Genomic DNA, 18,939 nt, shown 5'->3' on the forward strand with positions numbered 1-18,939 from the left:
CTCAAGGCATCCATTATGTGATTCTAAATTCCTACTTAATGTTTGATGGAGAAGGTATTCTTACATGAATGACATTTATTTGCAATGTCGAGTGCTCAACTTGTGCTGCCCATTAATGTAATTCAATGCCTCATGATTAGAGTAAAGGATAAACTCGCGTTACACTAAGTAATGTCTCTAATGGTGCAAAGTTTAAACAGTGGCATGAAACATGGTGTCATATATGGAGTGTCAACTCTTAGGCCCATTCAACTTTTCGTTAAAGAAGCAATGGGGCGTCTCTCTTGGTCTAAAACTGTCTTGATCCTGACATGAGAGTTATGACAACTTCAAATACTTTTTTAAAGTAGGGCATTGCAAATTGGTGAGCTTTCCCGTTATCATGCAATTGGTGATAGGTGCCACAATGGAACTAGAATTCCATATGTACCACCTGTAGAAACATCACCAAGCCATGAAAGCTACGATCATTAGGGTTGGCCAATTGCGTATAACTTGCGCCTTGGATGGATTCACTTGCACTCCATTGGATGTCACAACTCACAACATTATTGAGGAATACAACATGGTCAATCATGAAGGTAGACCTGGGTTGATTGATGTACAAGTTCTTTTGCAAGGCCTTGAAAACCTTACCCATGTGACACAAGTTCCTTTCCGTGGCCCCGATTATAAATCAAAATGTCATCAAAGTTGACCACAAATTGACCTGAAAGATCTCAATGCTCGATTCATCACCCTTATAAACATGCTAGGGGCGTTGAATAAGACAAAGGGCATCGCCAACCATTCCTACAATCCCTGGTTGAGACAATGTAGTGTGTGTGAGTGATCCGGGGTTCAATCCCTAGTAGCGTTATCTTTCAAAAAAAAAAAAAAAAAAAAACATTCATACAATCCTTCTCACATTTGGAAGGCCATCTTCTATTCATCTCCCAGTAGAAAACATATTTGATGGCATCCTCTTCTAATCAACCTTGGAAAAAGAGTTTTCTACTGCTAATTGATCAAGTGTGTTGTCTAAGTGGGGTATAGGGAAGCAATATGTAATTGTCATCTAGTTAATTTCCTCACTATCCATGCACATGCCCCATGTACCATCCTTCTTTGTCATCAATAAAGTTGGAATGGCACAAGGGCTCATGCTTTCTCAAATGTCCCTTGGATAACAACTCTTGAACTTGTTGTTTCTCGTGCCCTGTTGGACTCATTTGATAAGCGGCTTTTGTTTGGAAGAATAGAATCTTGAATTAGATCAATGTGTTCTTTGGATGTCTCTGATGGGAGCTCCTTTAGCATGATGTCCACATACTCATTAATTTACAATCCCATCTCCACTGATGTGATTCTGGCTCTTCAACTAAGGCATTAATTTGCCTTGTTTTTTAGGCATCTTGAACAATGGCCACCAAGAGCAAATTCCCTCCTCCTTTACAAGGCTTGGGAGCTTCCTCTCACATGGGACCAAGGATGACGTTAACATTGTCCTTGATGAAAGTTTAAGTGTTATTCCTTCATGAGTCGTATCATGATCATATTTCCATGAATGCTCCAAAAGTAGGTGATGTGTTTATTGCAACAACATTACACCACACATTGTCATAGTACCTCCTACCAATGGAAAAGGAGACTAAACATCACTTATGAATGGTTACCTCGTTCACTTTGTTGAGCCAAGAAAGTTTGTAAGATCGAGGATGCTTGTCTACCATCAAATTGAGCTTCGGAAAGAGTTTTGCACCCACTGATTGATCCAGCATGTCGTCTAAGCAATATTTGATGGTGATCTTGTTGATTGCGCTACTATCCACACACATGTACCACGCGCTATCCTTCTTTGGCGTCAATAAAGCGGGCATGGCGTAAGGGCTCATTCTTTCTCGAATGTTCCTCGCACAACAACTCTTGAACTTGCTGCTTCAATTCTTCATGTTCTCTCAGACTCATTTGATAAGTGGCTTGGAGGAATAGAACCAGGAATTAGATTAATGTGGTCTTGGATCTCTTGCATGGGAGGTAATCCTGATGGGAGCTCCTTCAACATGATGTTCACATGCTCACTAATTAATGTTTCCCATCTCTTTGGGCACCGGTGTGGAGTGTGACTCTTCTTTGGCAACTAGGGCATAAATTTGCCTCGTTTCTTTGACTGCTTGAACAAAGTGCGCCATGGAGAGCAAATTCTCCCCTTCCCCTTTACAATGCTTAGGGGGAGTTTCCTTTCTCCTGGGACCAAGGTCGATCTTAACATTATCCTTGGCAAAAGTGTGAGTGTTCTTCCTTCCATCATGTGTTGCTATCATATTGCCATGGATGCTCCAAAAGGAGTGACACACATTCATTGCAACAACATTACACTACACATTGTCAAGATACCTCTTACTAATTGGCAAAGGAAACTAAACATTACTTATGAACGGTTACCTCATTTCCTTTCTTGACCCAAGAAAGTTTGCAAGGTCGAGGATGCAGATGCTTCTCCGCTCTCAAATTGAGCTTTTTCACAGCCTCTTTGGCAATCAAATTCTCACCACTGTATCTTCCCACCAATAACGCATGTGGCATGAAGGATATTAGTGCATAGCAAATCATCTTGTAGCTTTTGCTTGGGCGATAGGAAGTTGTTTTGGCCAGCTAGAGGCACCCTTTGATCACCAGCTGCGCACCAGTTCGCGTGGAACTCGTGCAAGCTTTTTTGAGAACTCATCATACTTGATGTAACTCCAAAATCTGAACGGTCCACGTGAAGCAACACCTCATGAAACCCCCAGGGCCCAATTTTTTTCTTTGATCCAAAACTTTGGTGGGCCATGAAAAATGAAAACAGTTTCCTCCCTTGATTTGCATTTCTCTTTACTATGGCCCACCATAATTTTAGATCAGGGTGAAATTTTGTCCCTTGGGGTTTCATGGGATTCCACATCACATGGACCGTTCGGATTAGACACCCATGACATGTGTGCAAAAGATGTGCACGTGCGTAGGTGCGCACGTGAGCATGCCTCTATATATATATAGACACATGTACAGAAAGGAAGAAAGAAAGCAAAGAATGCCCTAACCGATCACGGCAATCGGCTATAGCCTTCATGAGTCATCTAACAAAGCAGAGGCAAGTAAGGATTTGACATGGCCTCTAATTAAATAAAAAACTAAAATAAATGCAAAGACTTGAAGAGAAGCAAATGCTTAAGAGAGAGTCTAACTTGCCATGCAAGCCATGTGGGTCCTACTTGCAGACACCATTGCTGAAGAAAGGTCCATGGACCGAACATGGCACCCACACAATCTACATTGTGTCTGCTCTGTCCAATAGCTGAGATGGGAAGACATCCTGTAACCTGTTGAACAATGGCTGTAATCATCAGGTCCAGAGGAACATTTACGGCCATCAGATGAACGGTTAGTTCTATTCAGCCCTACCATCTGACGGTCATGACCTTCCAGAAAGGCCAAGGCAAGCATGTCCACATCGATAAATCAAAAGGCTTTAATTTGTATGACAGATTTGGCCTATTCTTGACAATACTCCAATCTTAACCGTAAGTGTTCAGACAATGCTATCCTTTTCTTTAGGCCTTTGCAACATCCTTGTACATTCTCTTTGTTTTTTGTTTTTTTTTGTTGTTGAAAGTCCTATAGTGGTAAAATCACTTGGTTGCTTTGATATGGTTTTGCTATTTGCTTCTCCTTTATCTTTGAGTTTCTTTTATGTTGCTTTTGCCCTCATGTTGGAGCTTCCAATATCTGAATATCACCATTTAACTTATTACAAGGGTTATCTACCCATTTCCCTAATGTTTTCTTTGAACCTCATCTTGGAGCTTCCAATATCTGAATCTTACCATTAACTTATCAAGAGGGTCATGTATGGAGAATTGATTTCTTTTCTCTGCAACTGACATCATAGAGGGTTATGGTCTCAATAAAATCTTGTCCCTGTTTTGCAGAGGTTATAACTTCAGCAGAATTCCATCCTACTCATTGCAACATGTTAGCATACAGCAGCTCAAAGGGCACAATTCGGCTTATTGACATGCGGCAATCAGCTTTATGTGACAGATATGCAAAGCTGTAAGGATTATGCCTTGTATTTTTTATCACTATTTGACATTGGAGAAATGCTCTTATGATGTTTGGTCCATTGAAGTTACCATGAAGCATTGTCCCTGCCGTAGACGTGGCAAACATGGATGTTTTCAGGATGGTTGATCTGGTGGAACAGCATGTGGACGGGCTAGAGGCCAAAAATCGGGCATTGGCTCTGCTTATCCAATTGTTGTGACTTGTGAGGTTTGCCCATTGAATGTGGAGTGTTGCTCATTTTTTGTTATCATTCCCTTTTTCAGGTTACTGATTGGATGGCCATTGTAGTCATATTGCCTTTTGGTATATGGCCTTTCCACATGAGAGCCCACCAAATGAACGGTCCTGATCACCATACACATGCCATGGTACAATGGAGATGTGTTAGTATGCACCTCATCGAAGTCCATGAAACACATGGGTCATAATTTCATTCCTCTTTGATCAATATCCTTTCAACTTTCTGGTGATACAGGACGAGGTTATTATGTGCAATCCATATTTTGTCCCTACTCTTGCCATTTATTATACTTAAGTGGCGACACTGTTGGCATTCTTTTTCAGATTCGAGGAGCAAGAGGCATCGAGTTCAAGGTCATTTTTTACAGAGATTATCGCCTCAATATCAGATATTAAGTTCGGGAAAGACGGGCGATATATATTGAGCCGTGATTACATGACCCTGAAGGTTTGGCTGCTGCTGTTTTTTTTTTGGTTAACTTCTGAAGATCTTGCTGTAGCTAGCACAAGTTGTCTTTTCCATTACCTTTTTTTTTTTCCGGGTATTTTTAATGTGGAAATGCTCCATCAGCTATTGAATGCTTTAAACATCACTTCTGTTCCTAGTTTCCATATGAATGCTGACAGTTTTCTCTGATGCACCACATTTTATATTATATGTTTATTGATTGGTTTATCTCAAGTTATGTTTCAAGTGAAGTGAAAATGGGATTTGCACGAGTGCTCTTGCCTGGTGCACTTGCGGGTTCACTTGCCAACATGGCTCGCTGCTCATGTGTGCAAGATCCAAGAAACTTATCAGATATGCTTCACTGTGTTGATACGCTGGCCCCAAGACAGGTCTGCTCATCTGATGGGCATATATAGACTGAATCTGGACCCCTCATCATTTTCTTAATCTGTCCTTTTCTGTCATGCATTGCCCACATCACATGTGAGCAAATCGGCTTGATTTTTACACAAGGCATCTGCACTGTGGTCTGCCTGGTGGCTAGGATCTGTCACATGACATTTAGCTGGTGTTTAATGAATGATTTTTTTTTTTTTTTTGGTCTATGTACTCAACTCTTAATGGATATCTTTCAACACCTGAATGACATTATTCTTTATTTTTATTTTTATTTTATTTAATTATTTTTGTCTATCCACCAAGCCTTGGTTGGGCTCACTGGACTTCTTAGTATTATTTTCTACCTGCCTTCATATATAGTTGCAGTTCAATTCAAGAACGTTTTCAAACAGCCTAATATAAATTGCTCCTTGGAGCATCTTGCTATATGTCCTGAGCTAGGTGTAACGTATATGTGCAATATTTTTTTATTCTGTTTCAACTGCTATCTGCTCGTCGAGCTATGGAAATGGTTGTTATTTTGAATTTCTTTCATTTCATTTTGTCCACAAGCTTAAGGACCGTCTTTATATCCAGTCGTGTTTAATCTTTTTATGCATGAGCTCTTAAATTTTCTGCTTACAAAAAATCTGCTCTCAAGTTTTCTGTTCTTCAATTCAGCTATGGGATTTAAACATGGAATCTGGCCCTGTCTCAACCTTCCAAGTCCACGAGTATTTACGACCGAAGGTTGTCTTCCTGCCTGCTCTTACTCTTGAAGCTAGTTTTTAGTTTACGCTCACCGCTTATTCATTGATCATTTAACTGTGCTTTCATGCAGCTGTGTGATTTGTATGAAAATGATTCAATTTTTGACAAATTCGAATGTTGTTTGAGTGGCGATGGTCGGCGTGTTGCCACTGGTTCTTACAGGTTTTGGTTCCTGTTCTTCTTAGATGAGCCTTTGCTAATCCCACACTTGTGTATAAATATCCTCTCTACAGGCTCCCATACGAGATTCAAGGAGTCCACGAGGTAGGTCCCACAGTGTAGACATCTGGCTCAAGAATCGGGTCATTCCACTCATCAAGTGGGCTACCATTGCCAAAGCAGTTGGATCCCAAAATGAGTTGCCCAATTGTTTATAAACTGCTTGTGTTTCGGACACTGGCCTACCTGATTAGCAGACCAGCCCTATTGTTGGACCAGTACAGCTATTTGGTGGGGCCCTGCTGATGGGCAGCTTGAATGTCCCATGGACCTGCCAGCTTGCCACTTAGCCTGTCGATAGGCTGGGATGTAGACATGAGTGGATTGAGGAAACCTCCTCATTACATGTGCTTTTGTTTCTACAATTTCTGTTTGCTCACAGCATTTCATCGTTCATTGCAGCAATCTCTTCCGTGTTTTTGGTTGCGCCCCTGGTAGCAACGAGGCAACCACGTTAGAAGCTAGCAAAAACCCTACCAGGTGATTATTGAAAGTTTGATGTTTTAGTGATATGACAGTGGGTCATCTTATTATTTCTGTAAATTCATTGATTTGGTTTCCTATGATTGTTTTCAAAGGCGGCAAGCTCAGATGCCTTCCCGTCCTGCAAGATCGCTTACCACTCTAGCACGCGCTCGTAGACGAGGTTAGTATTGTGCAGGACTCCTGAGATTAATTGGGTCTTTCTAGCAATACGCTAATCATCGCAATGTGGCTAGACTTCAAGACATGGGTTGATTCCCTTGCCACCTGCTACAAGTGGCTGTAGGTCAATTTAACCAAAATCCATGTTCCCAATCACCTTGCCCTTCAGAATTTGTATTTTTAGGGGTATAAATGGAAGAAAAATTTCTAATGCACCAGCAGAGACCTGCACGGGGTTTGGGCCAATGGCAAGCGTCGTGGGTGTGCTCCCCGTAGATGTGAGTTTGATTCCCCTCCCCACGTGGTTTGTAGGGTGATTGATTGCCTGCGTCCGCAAGGAATAGTCTCGCCTCAAAATGGGCCAGGGACACCCTGATGTCCAAAAAAAAAAAAAAAAAAGGAAAGAGAGAGGAAGATGCACCGTCGGAGTGTGATAGATAATACACAGGCACAAGGAAATTACTTACGAATTGCATTCATGTAATACAAGTCAAATTGAACGGTCTAAATTTTGGGCCCCAGTTTAGATGTTCTGTGAACCAAACGTTCTGCTTATTTGATTATCTGACTATTGGATTGGTGGACAATTATTGGACTATTAAAAATGGAAAATATCCAATGGTCCTATTCCAACAAACAGGTGTCCATGAATAAGAGGGTAGGATTTTTCAACCAATCTGATTTTGGAATTGTGACTTAGTGCCCATGGGTTCCATAATTTATGCAATTTGGTTTATGGATGCCACCTACAATTTCTCAGTGCTTGCATATCAAGTATCATTCTCTGCCAGAGTATGAAATGAGTTCCCTTAACAAAATAGGCTGTAGTGTATGGTTAGTCGTAGGTTATCACTTCTCACTTACTTACAGTCATCGATCTGCTTGTATAGATATCATTGGATGGCTCCAGTGGCACACTATTAACTGTGATTGATTTGTGTATTAAGTTTACCAAGTTTTGCTAGGTCCACGTGCCAGGTTTGTGGATGTCCAAGTAGTGCATCAGGGGGTCTACTGTGTAGATGATCCAACCTAAATCAGGCTGGCACACACATTAGACAGCAAGCAATAGCCTTCCATTGTTTCCATACATGCACCTCACCTAATGTGGTGACTTTAATATCTCTTGGGCTGAGTAACCTACATGGTGGGGCACACCTGATGCACGACTTTGGGGCTTCACGCATCTCTGCATGCAGTGGCGCATGTTGGCTTAGCAAAGCTTGTTTTGATTACACTGGTCTGCGACCTCTACGATTCTGATTTGTCATTGCATCACAGGAGCTGAAGGTCCCGGCCTCGATTCAAATGGGGGAGCGTATGATTTCTCAACAAAGCTGCTTCACCTAGCATGGCACCCAACTTACAATGCACTCGCCTGTGCAGCCTCGAACAGTCTGTACATGTATTATGCGGAAGATATCATGGAAAACGGAACTACTAAACATCATCAGTGATAAAAAGAAAGAACTGATGAAATGGGAAGGTGGGACACTGATTCAGATAAGGCAGCATGCTCCGCTTCCGGCGAACCTGTATTTTGTTCCAAAAGCAAGAAGCAGCTCTCTTGTTCAATTCTTTTGTAGAAAAGATGCAATTCTTTTCGTTTCTTTCCTTTTTTAATTTAATTGAAGGGGGGACTAGGTGGAAGTATGTAACTCACAAATAGTGCTCGATGGGAGAGGTTATACTGTGGTAATGGAGCTTTCTTATTTCTTTTTCTTAAAAAAAAAAATCTTTCTTTTTAAAAAAAAATAAATCTTCGTATTGGTTTCATGAGCTACAGTTGTCTTGTTCCACCGCATACTGCATGCCTTCGTCTGTGTGCCTGCAATGCTAGAGTTGGGTCTTGCCTGGCTGTTGATCTGTGCATGCGCATATGTGAAATACTCCTTTTTTTATATAGCATTGTAAGTGCTATTAGCTGCATTTAGATGAGTCGATAAATGAATTGATCTGGACCATTCAGCAGGTTTTACCCCCTCTTCATGGGGCACCGAAAAAACCTCGATCCTAGATTAGTGTCCTGAAAAAAGAAAAAAGAAAAAAAGAAGAAGAAGATGCCAATGACCAGTCTGTACCATATATGACATGATTGACCAACTAATGTAGGAAAGGATCATCTGGTGGTGGGCTGGATGAACAGGCAGACCATATGCATTGATTGCTGTGTCAGTCCCAGGTGTGATGAGTCTATATATATATATATATATATATATATATATATATATATATATATATATATATATATATATATATTTGTGAAAATGGTCATTGATTACAGCGCTCAAATGAGGTATTTCAGCTACTAGCATGTGTTTCTGTTCATGGGCCTATTCTAATATTAAGAAGGTTTCAGTGCTTCAATCCATTCCCTCCCATAATTGGTCTCCTAGTCAAATTGAAACTCAGGTTGGCAGCCAGCAGCAGCTCTTCCCGAAAGAGTCCGTCTCGAGTCCATCAGGTGGGTAGCTAGTCTATGAACTTTTGCCAAGCACTAGATTAAAAAAAACAAAAAAATAATTCCCGTTCCGAGTGAGCTTGAGCGAGACCTATCTGCTACCAACAATTCAGGTCCAAGCACGAACTGGGACACATTACCTTGTGGCCCTATCTGACCCACATAAATTGCATAAGTCCAACCCTGACCAAACCCATTTGTAATCAGTTCAGGGCTCCACCAAACCGACCCAATTCATGTCTAGGAATGGAATATGAGGCTAAAGTCGTGCCTACACCAGCCATGTATACATATGCTCACACATACTTCGTATACATGCATCATCATCATTTAAGCCTTATCCTAATTAATTCTTAATTCCTTTCCACTCTTTCAAGGGCCATGACCATATCCAAAATCTGAGCTGTCCACCTGATGCAGCACTCCATGAAACTTTCAGGGCCCAACTTTTATGCTGATCCTACCAGAGTTTTGGATCAGGGTATAGGTTGGGATCTAGGGGTTTCATGGGGTAGTATATATTGAGAGAGAGGAATGCTCACCTGTACACCACCTTACCTAAGCACCCGTGTCTTGGGCACAGAATCTGAACGGTCAACACAATGCGGCACCCATGTGTGTGTGTGTGTGTGTGTGTCTTTTTATTCTCCTGGATTTTTTATCAGATGCTGTCGGGGTCATCTCGCCGGTTGGACTATATGGACAGGTTGGGTTGGGTGTGGTTCAAGCTGAGCTGGACCCATGTACTTATACAGGCATTTCTAGCCCGAGCCCAATTCATTGCAATTTAGCTTGGCCCGAACATGCATTAGAAGCGGGTCAGGCCAGATCTCAGACTGCGGTGAGATACTTATCGAGGATGAGGCCTCGGATAAGAATGATTGGTGAAATAAGGTTGGTTTCATGTGCAAATCAATCTCTGCTGTACACTATTCAAGACATATTAACAAAGGATTTTATCTCCCTTACAAAACACCACTAAGATCGTTGATGGCCCACTTAGAGAATCATCACATGCTTAGGCAACACTCGAAGATCAGTCCAATCTGGTCATCAGGTGAGCTACTAGGTTATGAAAGAAACAGACGGCTAGAAGAAGAAGAAGAAAAAAGAAGATGATTGATGGATCACATTCGAGGTATACGTGGCCCAAGTGATGACTGGACCAGCCTAATTCTCAGGCCGCAGCACATGCGTGGCGGGGACCCTGATGAATGACCTACATAACATATACGTGCCAGTTTGGCACATGTGGCGAGAGTAGGATTGGAATGGTTATTCTTAAGAGTAGCCTTTCTCTCAAGTCCTTCCTTTCTTGGCAATCGTTGCTAACTTGCACAATGAGAGATCAAGTACTGTTCCCTCATCAGGTGGGTCACATTCCATGAAAAAAGAAGGATGGTTTAAAAGATGGCCTACACTATACATCCAACATTGACCCACCTGATGAGTGGGGCATCTTGATCTTTGAGCAATTGCATCAGCACAATGGAACTAGCTCGATGAGCGGCTTGGATCTTGCAAAAGCGGCACATGCTGACAAGCTCGCCTGTGTTCTAACTTCTAAGGTGTGCATGGAATTAGTAAAAATAAATAAATAAATAGAGAGAAAATTTTTTTTTAAAAAAAAAAAAAAAAAAAAAAAAACTGTTTCTACATTGTACCGACTCATCCATATTCAAGACTTCAGATCATTTCACGGAAAACCAGACTGGTTCTTACCCACATTGAAGGAGCTTGTTATAGAATTAGTCTGCGTTTGGTTGCACTATTGAATTAAATAGCGAAATTTCAGTTTAATCAATCAAGAAGAATGACAAACAATTTAATGGTGTTTTCCAAGAATAACCATTCATTAAATTGCAGCTATATTCCCCTCAAATCCAACTTGAAAGTAACCTAATTTCTGTTGAGAGCCTTAAGACCATCACCATGAATGTTAAGTAGAGTACAATTCAGATAGTCTCAATTTCTAAGACCAATACTTGCAATTCAATTTGATAGTTCATCCAAACACGCCATTCGTATAGTAAGGAAAATCAGTGAGAATCTACTCCAGAGTAAACACAGTCACATTACATAAAAATGTAACCCAAAGAAAGCAAAATCCATGAACCTGTCCAACACTCTTTGAGGCCTTCAGAAGGTCTACTATAGCTTGCTTGAGACAGATAAGTCTTTAGATAAGACAGGACTACAATGCACGTGCAAGGTTGCGTGCATCATTTCCCACCATTGAATGAAACTTAATGGGAATCTATAAAGATTTCAAAATTCAAAACTTCAAAACTCATTTTTTAAATGCAAGTCAAGGTGCTCACCCATGATTGTTAGATGGTGGGAGATCTCCATGCACACCAAGGACTCCATAGGTTGTGATGCATTTGAATGTTGTAAAAACTAAAGAGTATTCCAATATTAGTAGGTAAGTTACATGCACAAGCTACTCAACAAACTAGGTAGTCAATGTACCAGATACAAGGGTTTCTTAGACATGGTTTCAGTACTCTTCCTTCAGATCTTGAAGCTCAAATCCTCCACCCATACTAATACCACCATGATATATGGCATGTCATCCAGACATACCCATGTTCAACACTAAACATATTAAGCATAGAACCACAAGACATACATACATACCATGATGTAAGATACTTCAGAATGGATGCCTCATCCATGTCATACCCGTACGTGTTCCATACTCACAAATTAAGCATAGAATTACAAGATATACATACATACCATTTCTATGCATTCATCCATACTAATAATCTAATACAACCATGATATAAGATACTGTAAAATATGCCTCATCCATGACATGCCCATGTTCAGTAAACAGACATTACGATAGAATCACAATATATATACATACACACATACATACATTCCTCATCCATGACATTCCCATGTTACTTAGATATTAAGATAGAATCACAAGACATATACATACATACATATCTAGCTATACACCACCATGGCCCAAGATACTTCAAAATGGATGCCTCATCCATGACATACCCATGTTCAGTACTTAGACATTAAGATCACAAGACATATACATACATACATAAATATCTAACTATACATCCATACCCTCGACACCATTATGGTGCAAGATACTTCAAAATGGATGCCTCATCCATGATATACCCATGTTCAGTACTTACTAAGCCTAGAATCACAAGACATACATGCTGCATCTAGCTATAGCCATGCTAATACGCCATGGTCCATATTTCAAAATGGGTGCATCATCCATGGCAAACCCATGTTCAATATTTCAATAGCATATGAGGAGTAGGAGGCATATCCATGTTCAATACTTCAGTAGTATCAACGGTAGGAGGTATTTACATGTCAATACTCAACTCTCTCTCTCTCTCTCTCTCTCTCTCTCTCTCTCTCTCTCTCTCTCTCTCTCTCTCTCTCTCTGACTTGCTCATGGGAAACCGAGCTAATGACATGCATATTTCTTGATTCCAAACAAACATATAGATAGGGAATATATCCGCGAGTTTCAAGGGAAGGATGCACGACAAAACACAACCCTCTGTAAACCATAAGGCTGCAGCGCAACCAGCTCCCAACTGCAAGAATCGAATCAATTGCTGTTTTTAGCAAACCCCTCCAAAAGGCTGCTTCAGCGCTTCTTTCACCTCTTTCTCATAACACAACAAATGAAGGGATTTCCATAACCTCACTCGCCACTCCAAAACCTGATTTCACTAAGAAGAGGACCCTTCTTCCATCTTCTAAAATAAAACGACAACAAAATGGCCAAATAGAAGAAGAAGAAGAAGAATAAGAAGAAGAAGAAGGTTCAACATTTTTCATACCACTTTAGTTAAGAATTCTTGCATATCAAGAACAAATATTTGAAATGTGAGGATTGTTTTTAAGAATTTTAGAATTTTTATAGACATTGAAGAATGCCCAAACTGATATTTTATATATATCAAAATGCGAAAGGGTGTTTTTTTTTTTTCCCTTCAATAACAAACACAAGAAAACACTTCCCATTTCCTTGATCTTTGTCCTTGATACATTACCACAAGCTAACCATACAGTAAACACACATGAAACACAAAAAGAACTACATAATGACACTACAATAAGATTCATATTTCATAACCAAACAAAGACAATGAGAATAACGTTAACTCGGAAAATAAGAAGGTTCTTAAGGAAATGCACCATTTGTTGTGGGCAGATCAGACCATGAAAACGGCGAATTCCAGTAACCCAAATCCCCTCCGGTCACAGAAGCGGGTTCCAGGATCGAAGATGTAGAAGATGTAGCTGCATTGCCAATTACTGCTGATGAGTGATCAGTGTAATAATTGGCGGTTGATCTGGTCCTTTGATAAAGCTCTTGGATTCCAGTGGGGTTCAGAACTTCACCCAACAGCATGCTTTGTTGCTGTGCCTGTTGTTGAAGCATTAGTTGCTGCTGCTGCTGCTGCTGCTGTTGTTGATGATGATTTTGATTGTTTCTCCAGAATGAACTGCATAGACCAATGGGAAGTTGAGTCAGCGGATCTAGGCCCCGAGTCCGCGTATTTAGTGCACCTGTCACTAGTGCTGACTGTGGCGCCATATGCGATCCAATCGTGAGCCCTTCATCCTTGATCACAGAAGAATTAGGGTTAGGGTTTGAGCTAGGGTTGGGGTCCTGAGTGGCTCTCAGTAATGCCAAGAGCTGCGAATTTTGCTGTGTGGCCCACACGATGGGGTTGGGGACCGGATCATGGCTGAAACCGTTCCCTAAACTTGGATTCCCAACATCTGATGATGGTGTGGGCTTGGACTTCCCGCTGCTGGATTTCCCAGCATTTGCTACACTCGTGCTCTTGCTCTTCCGGCAGCCACCCCCGATAGGGACGTTGCGGAGGGCCCCGCCTTTCGTCCAGTAGCGCCGGCAGGTCTTGCAGAAATGGCGGGGTTGGGTAAGATTGTAGTTGTTGTAGTAACAGAACTTAGTGTTGGATGAATCACATCTTGGGCACCTTAGGTTTTGGTGATCTGAAGAAGATGAAGAAGAAGAAGACCCTTCAACAGCTCCTCCACCAATGGAGATTTTCCTCTCTTCACCTCCTCCTCCGACAAGTACTTCTCCTCCACCTCCTAAAAGCTCTTGAATCATCTTCCTTTCTTCAATCTACAACAACCAAAAACAAGAGGAGAAGATAGTGATTTTTTATTTTTATTTTTATTTTTCGGGTGGAAAAGCCAAAGAAAGTAGGTTTTGTATTGTAGCGTATGTTAGATTTGAGAGGTGAGAATAGGACTTACCTTTGTGATTTCAGTTGGATGGTTTTATGAGGTGGTTTTATTTTTCTGTACTAGGAAGTGATGGAGTGTGGTTTTTTGTGGGTGAAAAAAGAGTAGAGGTTTTGGAGATGGGTACTTTAATATAAAGGTGATGGACAAAGAAACCGCTTATCTGTCAGTAAAAGTGGTTTGTGGATGTGGAAAGTGGTTTTGAAGGGAAAACGCAAAGGACCCTAATTTCCCTTGATTGGATAGAAGGCAAAACATGGAAACTGAAAGCACTCTTAGAGTTCTCAGAAGCAGAAACTTCATAATTCAACAGCAATTTCATTGTTTGCTTTAGAAACTATTCACTCTTAATTGCAGCATATATCCGCTTCTCCCCACATTTAATTGGAGCTGAGGCAGCGCGTGCGATGTAAATCTTTATATCGTCCACAAACGATGCATTTGTGACATCCACTCCATGCATTGTACTAGATCATATTAAGTTTTTGAATCAAGCTGATTTTATGATTTTCCTTGAATGGATGGAAGATCATGTAAATATCACATGGGGGGCTTGCATCCTGATTTCCACTGTTTTCTATGGTGTGGCCCACACCAATATGATTTTTAGACTTGTGTTCTAAGATGAACTGGCCCAACTTATGGAATGGAAATCACAAATGCATCACAATGATCTTCACAAAGCTTTTTGTTCCACACATTTTCTTGTCCAATTAAATGCAGGAAGGGAGAATGTGTTGATAGAGAGGGAATAGGGCCCTAGAGCAGTATGAAAGAATTCGGAGATTTTAAAATATGAAGATATTTACATAGAAATTTGATTAAATGACGTTATCCAGAAATATCTTGATATTTTAAAATCTCGACAATTTTTATTTTTCACCATTTGATTAGAACTTAAAATTATTTTCTAATTTGAAATAGATACTTTTATATACTTATTTTCAGCGAGATTTCTCTAATAAAATTGCGAGAAAAATGTCAAAATCTGAAAATCTTATGAGAAATTATGGAGGGAAAATCTCTGTAACATTACTCTTGTAATAATGTTTCCTATAAAAATATTAAAATGTCAACAGTCAAACAACAAGAGCTACTTCTCCTTGTATTTAACATATTCTCTTAGAAGAGATCATATCCATTTTATTTTTTTTAATTATTTATTTATGAAAACCTTATAAATTGAAATTGTTTCCCTGACTAATTTTTCTCTCAAACAGGAGAAACATAGATTTCCTGGAAATTGATGTTTTTCAAGAAGCTTTTCCACCTACTCAAACACTGACCCCATGGGAAGTTCCTGTGGTCGTAAGCTGTGTGAGGCTGCAGAGATTACCATGACAAATCTACTCTATCAATCAGTTTTACAAGATCGCAACACTACAGAATTCTAAAAATCAGCCAAATTAAAAACTCAGGTGGACCACATCAAATGAAACAGTGAGAGCAGAGACATCCAGCGTTAAAACCCTCCTGGAGCCGACCATGTTGTTTATATACCATACAAACCATTCTCAGGGCTATTACCGCTCCGATAAATTGTAGGCACAAATATCATGCTGATATAAACTTCCGTGGTCCCGGCAAAGTTTCCAATGATGGACGGTCAATCTCTGCTGTTTCATGTGGTACGGCCTACATGTTTGAATTTACCTGATTTTTAGATTCCTGCTGTACTGTGGTCTTGTGAAACTGATGGATGGAGTGGATTTGTCACAGGCATATCTGTGGGCCTCAAATAGCTTCCTACCAGAGGAACTTCCACAGGCATTCCACGTCCCTCAAGGTACCCCTGAGAAGAGTTAGTGGATCATATGTGTGTACGCGATGCATGTGACATTCATTGATAAAAAATGACAAAGTTATGGACTCCAGTGTCGACAGAGATGGCCGAAAATTACAGTGATTAGACAATCCTAACTGTTCATTTGTCTTTGGTGTGACACATGACCGTTTTCCTCCAGTACCGTCCATTTGATGTGATAGGACAGCTGTGATGCTTGATCATTGCAATTTTTGGAGCATGAGCCATTCACAATGGGCATGGGATTTATGATCCGGGCTACTAGTTCACCATAAACTGGTAGAAGGTTTGCAACTTGGGTTGCCCATAGAAAGAAAATTCTTTAATTGCATGTTTAAACAACTAGAAAATAATAATAATAATAATAATAGTAAAACTCCATTTTAAAGCTAAACCAAGTTGAAATTATATTTTCAAGCCATTTTTAAGAGATGATCAGGTAGACGACTGTATCAGAATTTATGATACATTCGTTTTTGCTAAAACATGTCTAGAATATCCAATGCATGCATGAGATGTAACACAACAAGAGGATCTCCTGAAATGAAAATCATGGCCAATCTAAGAGCGTGACACCATACCAAAATTAATGAACAGCCAATGGCGGTGTGTTGGTGTGGCCCACCCAATGAGTGTATCAGCCTGATCACATATCCCCATTCATTTTGTGGCCCACCTTTTGCACAGATTGGATATTCTATGGTTGACATGTTGGTGGGAAGAAAATGGTTGTATTGTACCTTCTCATTCTTTCTTAAAACGCCTATAACACGGCTTCAAGTCTTTTATTTTGGTCTGATATAGATATGCATGCATGATCTGATTGGTGCATTCATCTCAAAGACTACAGAAATGACCAAAATCACAGTGATACAATTATAATCCGAACCATGCAAAGAAATTGTAAAACAAAAACAATCACCGACTTTTCATGATATTTGTACATTGCTTTTCAATTTGTTAACATAGGTAGATCATTATCATTTTTGGTCCACGATCCATTTACTGTAGTCCTCAATGAATGAACGGTTTGGATCATATTCCCCAAACTCACGTAAGGGATCAAAAATGGGAAGATGAGATCACTTTCCCTTTAGATGGACTCCTCCCACACAAAACACACATAGTATACCTTTTTCAGCCTTTTGGCTAAGATTTAAAGTGTAGCATCTGTTCTTATGAGTTTGGTATCTGATATGCGGCCGGATGATATTAATCCAATCTCTTGTGGACGGCTCACATGTACTATTAAATGAGCTTGGTGCACACACCTAAAATGACTAAGGGTGCATATCTTCTTGGCTGACCTGGAGACTTTAGTCATTCATGGTCCAAAAATATCGCCAAAGTAGTGAGTTTCTTAAAGTTTACATAACCTGAACTTCCTGAGCATGACTTCTAAATGGGTTAGATTTGGACCACTCAAAAATAGACCCAGCCTAGGTCCAACCCAAATTAACTTGATCTATAGAGGTAAACCTCTAATATTTCAATTAGGGTTGTTAGGTTAATTGACTCATTTCCTCATCCAAGCGGGCTTTTTTTTTTTTTCTTTCATCCAAGTAGACTTAAATTGAATGTAGATGGTACACCCAGATCCATAGCTCAACTGGCAGACTGAGAGAAGATACCTCGTTTCAACACTTGAGGTCTTGGTATCGATCCCTAGCGGGGGTGGCTAACATGGAGTGTGTGAACTTACATAGGTGTGTACTAACAAGCTAACCCAAAATAAATAAATAAATAAATAAATAAATTGAATGTAGATGGTTTCTCAAGTCTCATTCCTACAATTGGCCTCCTCCAACACTTGAGCCTCAATTTCCTCTTAAGAAACCATCTACATTCAAATGTAGACGATTTCTCAAGAGGAAACCGAGGTGTAAGTGGTGGGCGTGAGAGGCTATTATAAGGATGAGAATGGAGATGTAGTATTTGCATTCTATCACCACAATGTTATGGCATGGAGCACTGTTGCGGAAGTGTGGGCCCTCTCGATCGGTCTCCCTATATTTTCCTTGAGGATGTAGAAAGTGAGTCCAAAATCATGGTGAATGGGATCATTGCAAGGTTATAAAGCTCATGAGCTGTTAGAAATTGGTTGAAGGAATTGCTGAGCGTATAGCTGGGAATATAAACGAATGAGCTTTTCAGTCGTGTTCTAGGGGAAGGTAATTCAGTGACAGATGGACTGGTTTGCTAAGAGGGATAGCAAGGGGGGACCAAATAGCCTTTTCTAATCATGGAATGACTCGCCCCAAGAAGTGAAAGGTGAAATTTTAATAGATAAAACTTGGATTGTAAGGTCTCAAGCATGTTGATGTATACTGTTTTGGAGTTTTCTTGTTCTTGTATGGCATTTTATATCGGTTAGACTCTACTCCTGCTTGATTAGGTGTACAAGTGTTTGGCCCTATTGAAATTTTAGAGGTGTATATATATATATATATATATATATATATATATATATATATATATATATATATATATATATATATATATATATATATATATATATAACATAAAACATAAAACATACCTGCATAAGATATGTAAATGGGCCTTAATAAGAAATCTATATTAAATAGGGGAATTAAAATT

General features: G+C 40.0%; 2 protein-coding genes and 1 pseudogene across 5 annotated transcripts in view; 2 read left to right on the forward strand and 1 right to left on the reverse strand.

Annotated features, from left to right (window-relative positions):
* The window catches only part of LOC131229792 (serine/threonine protein phosphatase 2A 55 kDa regulatory subunit B beta isoform-like), a 37,964-nt gene extending 29,462 nt beyond the window's left edge, over positions 1 to 8,502 (forward strand). For all 4 annotated transcript variants that reach the window (XM_058225808.1, XM_058225809.1, XM_058225811.1 and 1 more), the window contains 7 exons: positions 3,951 to 4,074; positions 4,651 to 4,774; positions 5,837 to 5,905; positions 5,997 to 6,088; positions 6,548 to 6,625; positions 6,724 to 6,791; positions 8,072 to 8,502. In XM_058225808.1, the coding sequence (XP_058081791.1) occupies positions 3,951 to 4,074; positions 4,651 to 4,774; positions 5,837 to 5,905; positions 5,997 to 6,088; positions 6,548 to 6,625; positions 6,724 to 6,791; positions 8,072 to 8,247 (731 nt within the window). In that variant the 3' untranslated portion in view covers positions 8,248 to 8,502. The remainder of the gene's footprint in view (positions 1 to 3,950; positions 4,075 to 4,650; positions 4,775 to 5,836; positions 5,906 to 5,996; positions 6,089 to 6,547; positions 6,626 to 6,723; positions 6,792 to 8,071) is intronic.
* Positions 8,503 to 13,247: 4,745 nt separating this feature from the next.
* Positions 13,248 to 14,791, reverse strand: LOC131229415 (dof zinc finger protein DOF1.2-like). The gene is made up of 2 exons (XM_058225373.1): positions 14,547 to 14,791; positions 13,248 to 14,412 (listed from the first exon to the last, which is right to left on the reverse strand). Exon 2 carries the CDS (start codon positions 14,395 to 14,397, stop codon positions 13,435 to 13,437), a length of 963 nt encoding a protein of 320 aa, XP_058081356.1. The 5' UTR covers positions 14,398 to 14,412; positions 14,547 to 14,791; the 3' UTR covers positions 13,248 to 13,434.
* Positions 14,792 to 17,466: 2,675 nt separating this feature from the next.
* On the forward strand, positions 17,467 to 17,637 carry LOC131229953 (U2 spliceosomal RNA; annotated as a pseudogene).
* Positions 17,638 to 18,939: the final 1,302 nt, after the last annotated feature.

The sequence above is a fragment of the Magnolia sinica genome, chromosome 16 (assembly GCF_029962835.1).
Source record: "Magnolia sinica isolate HGM2019 chromosome 16, MsV1, whole genome shotgun sequence".
Taxonomy (NCBI): Eukaryota; Viridiplantae; Streptophyta; class Magnoliopsida; order Magnoliales; family Magnoliaceae; genus Magnolia; species Magnolia sinica.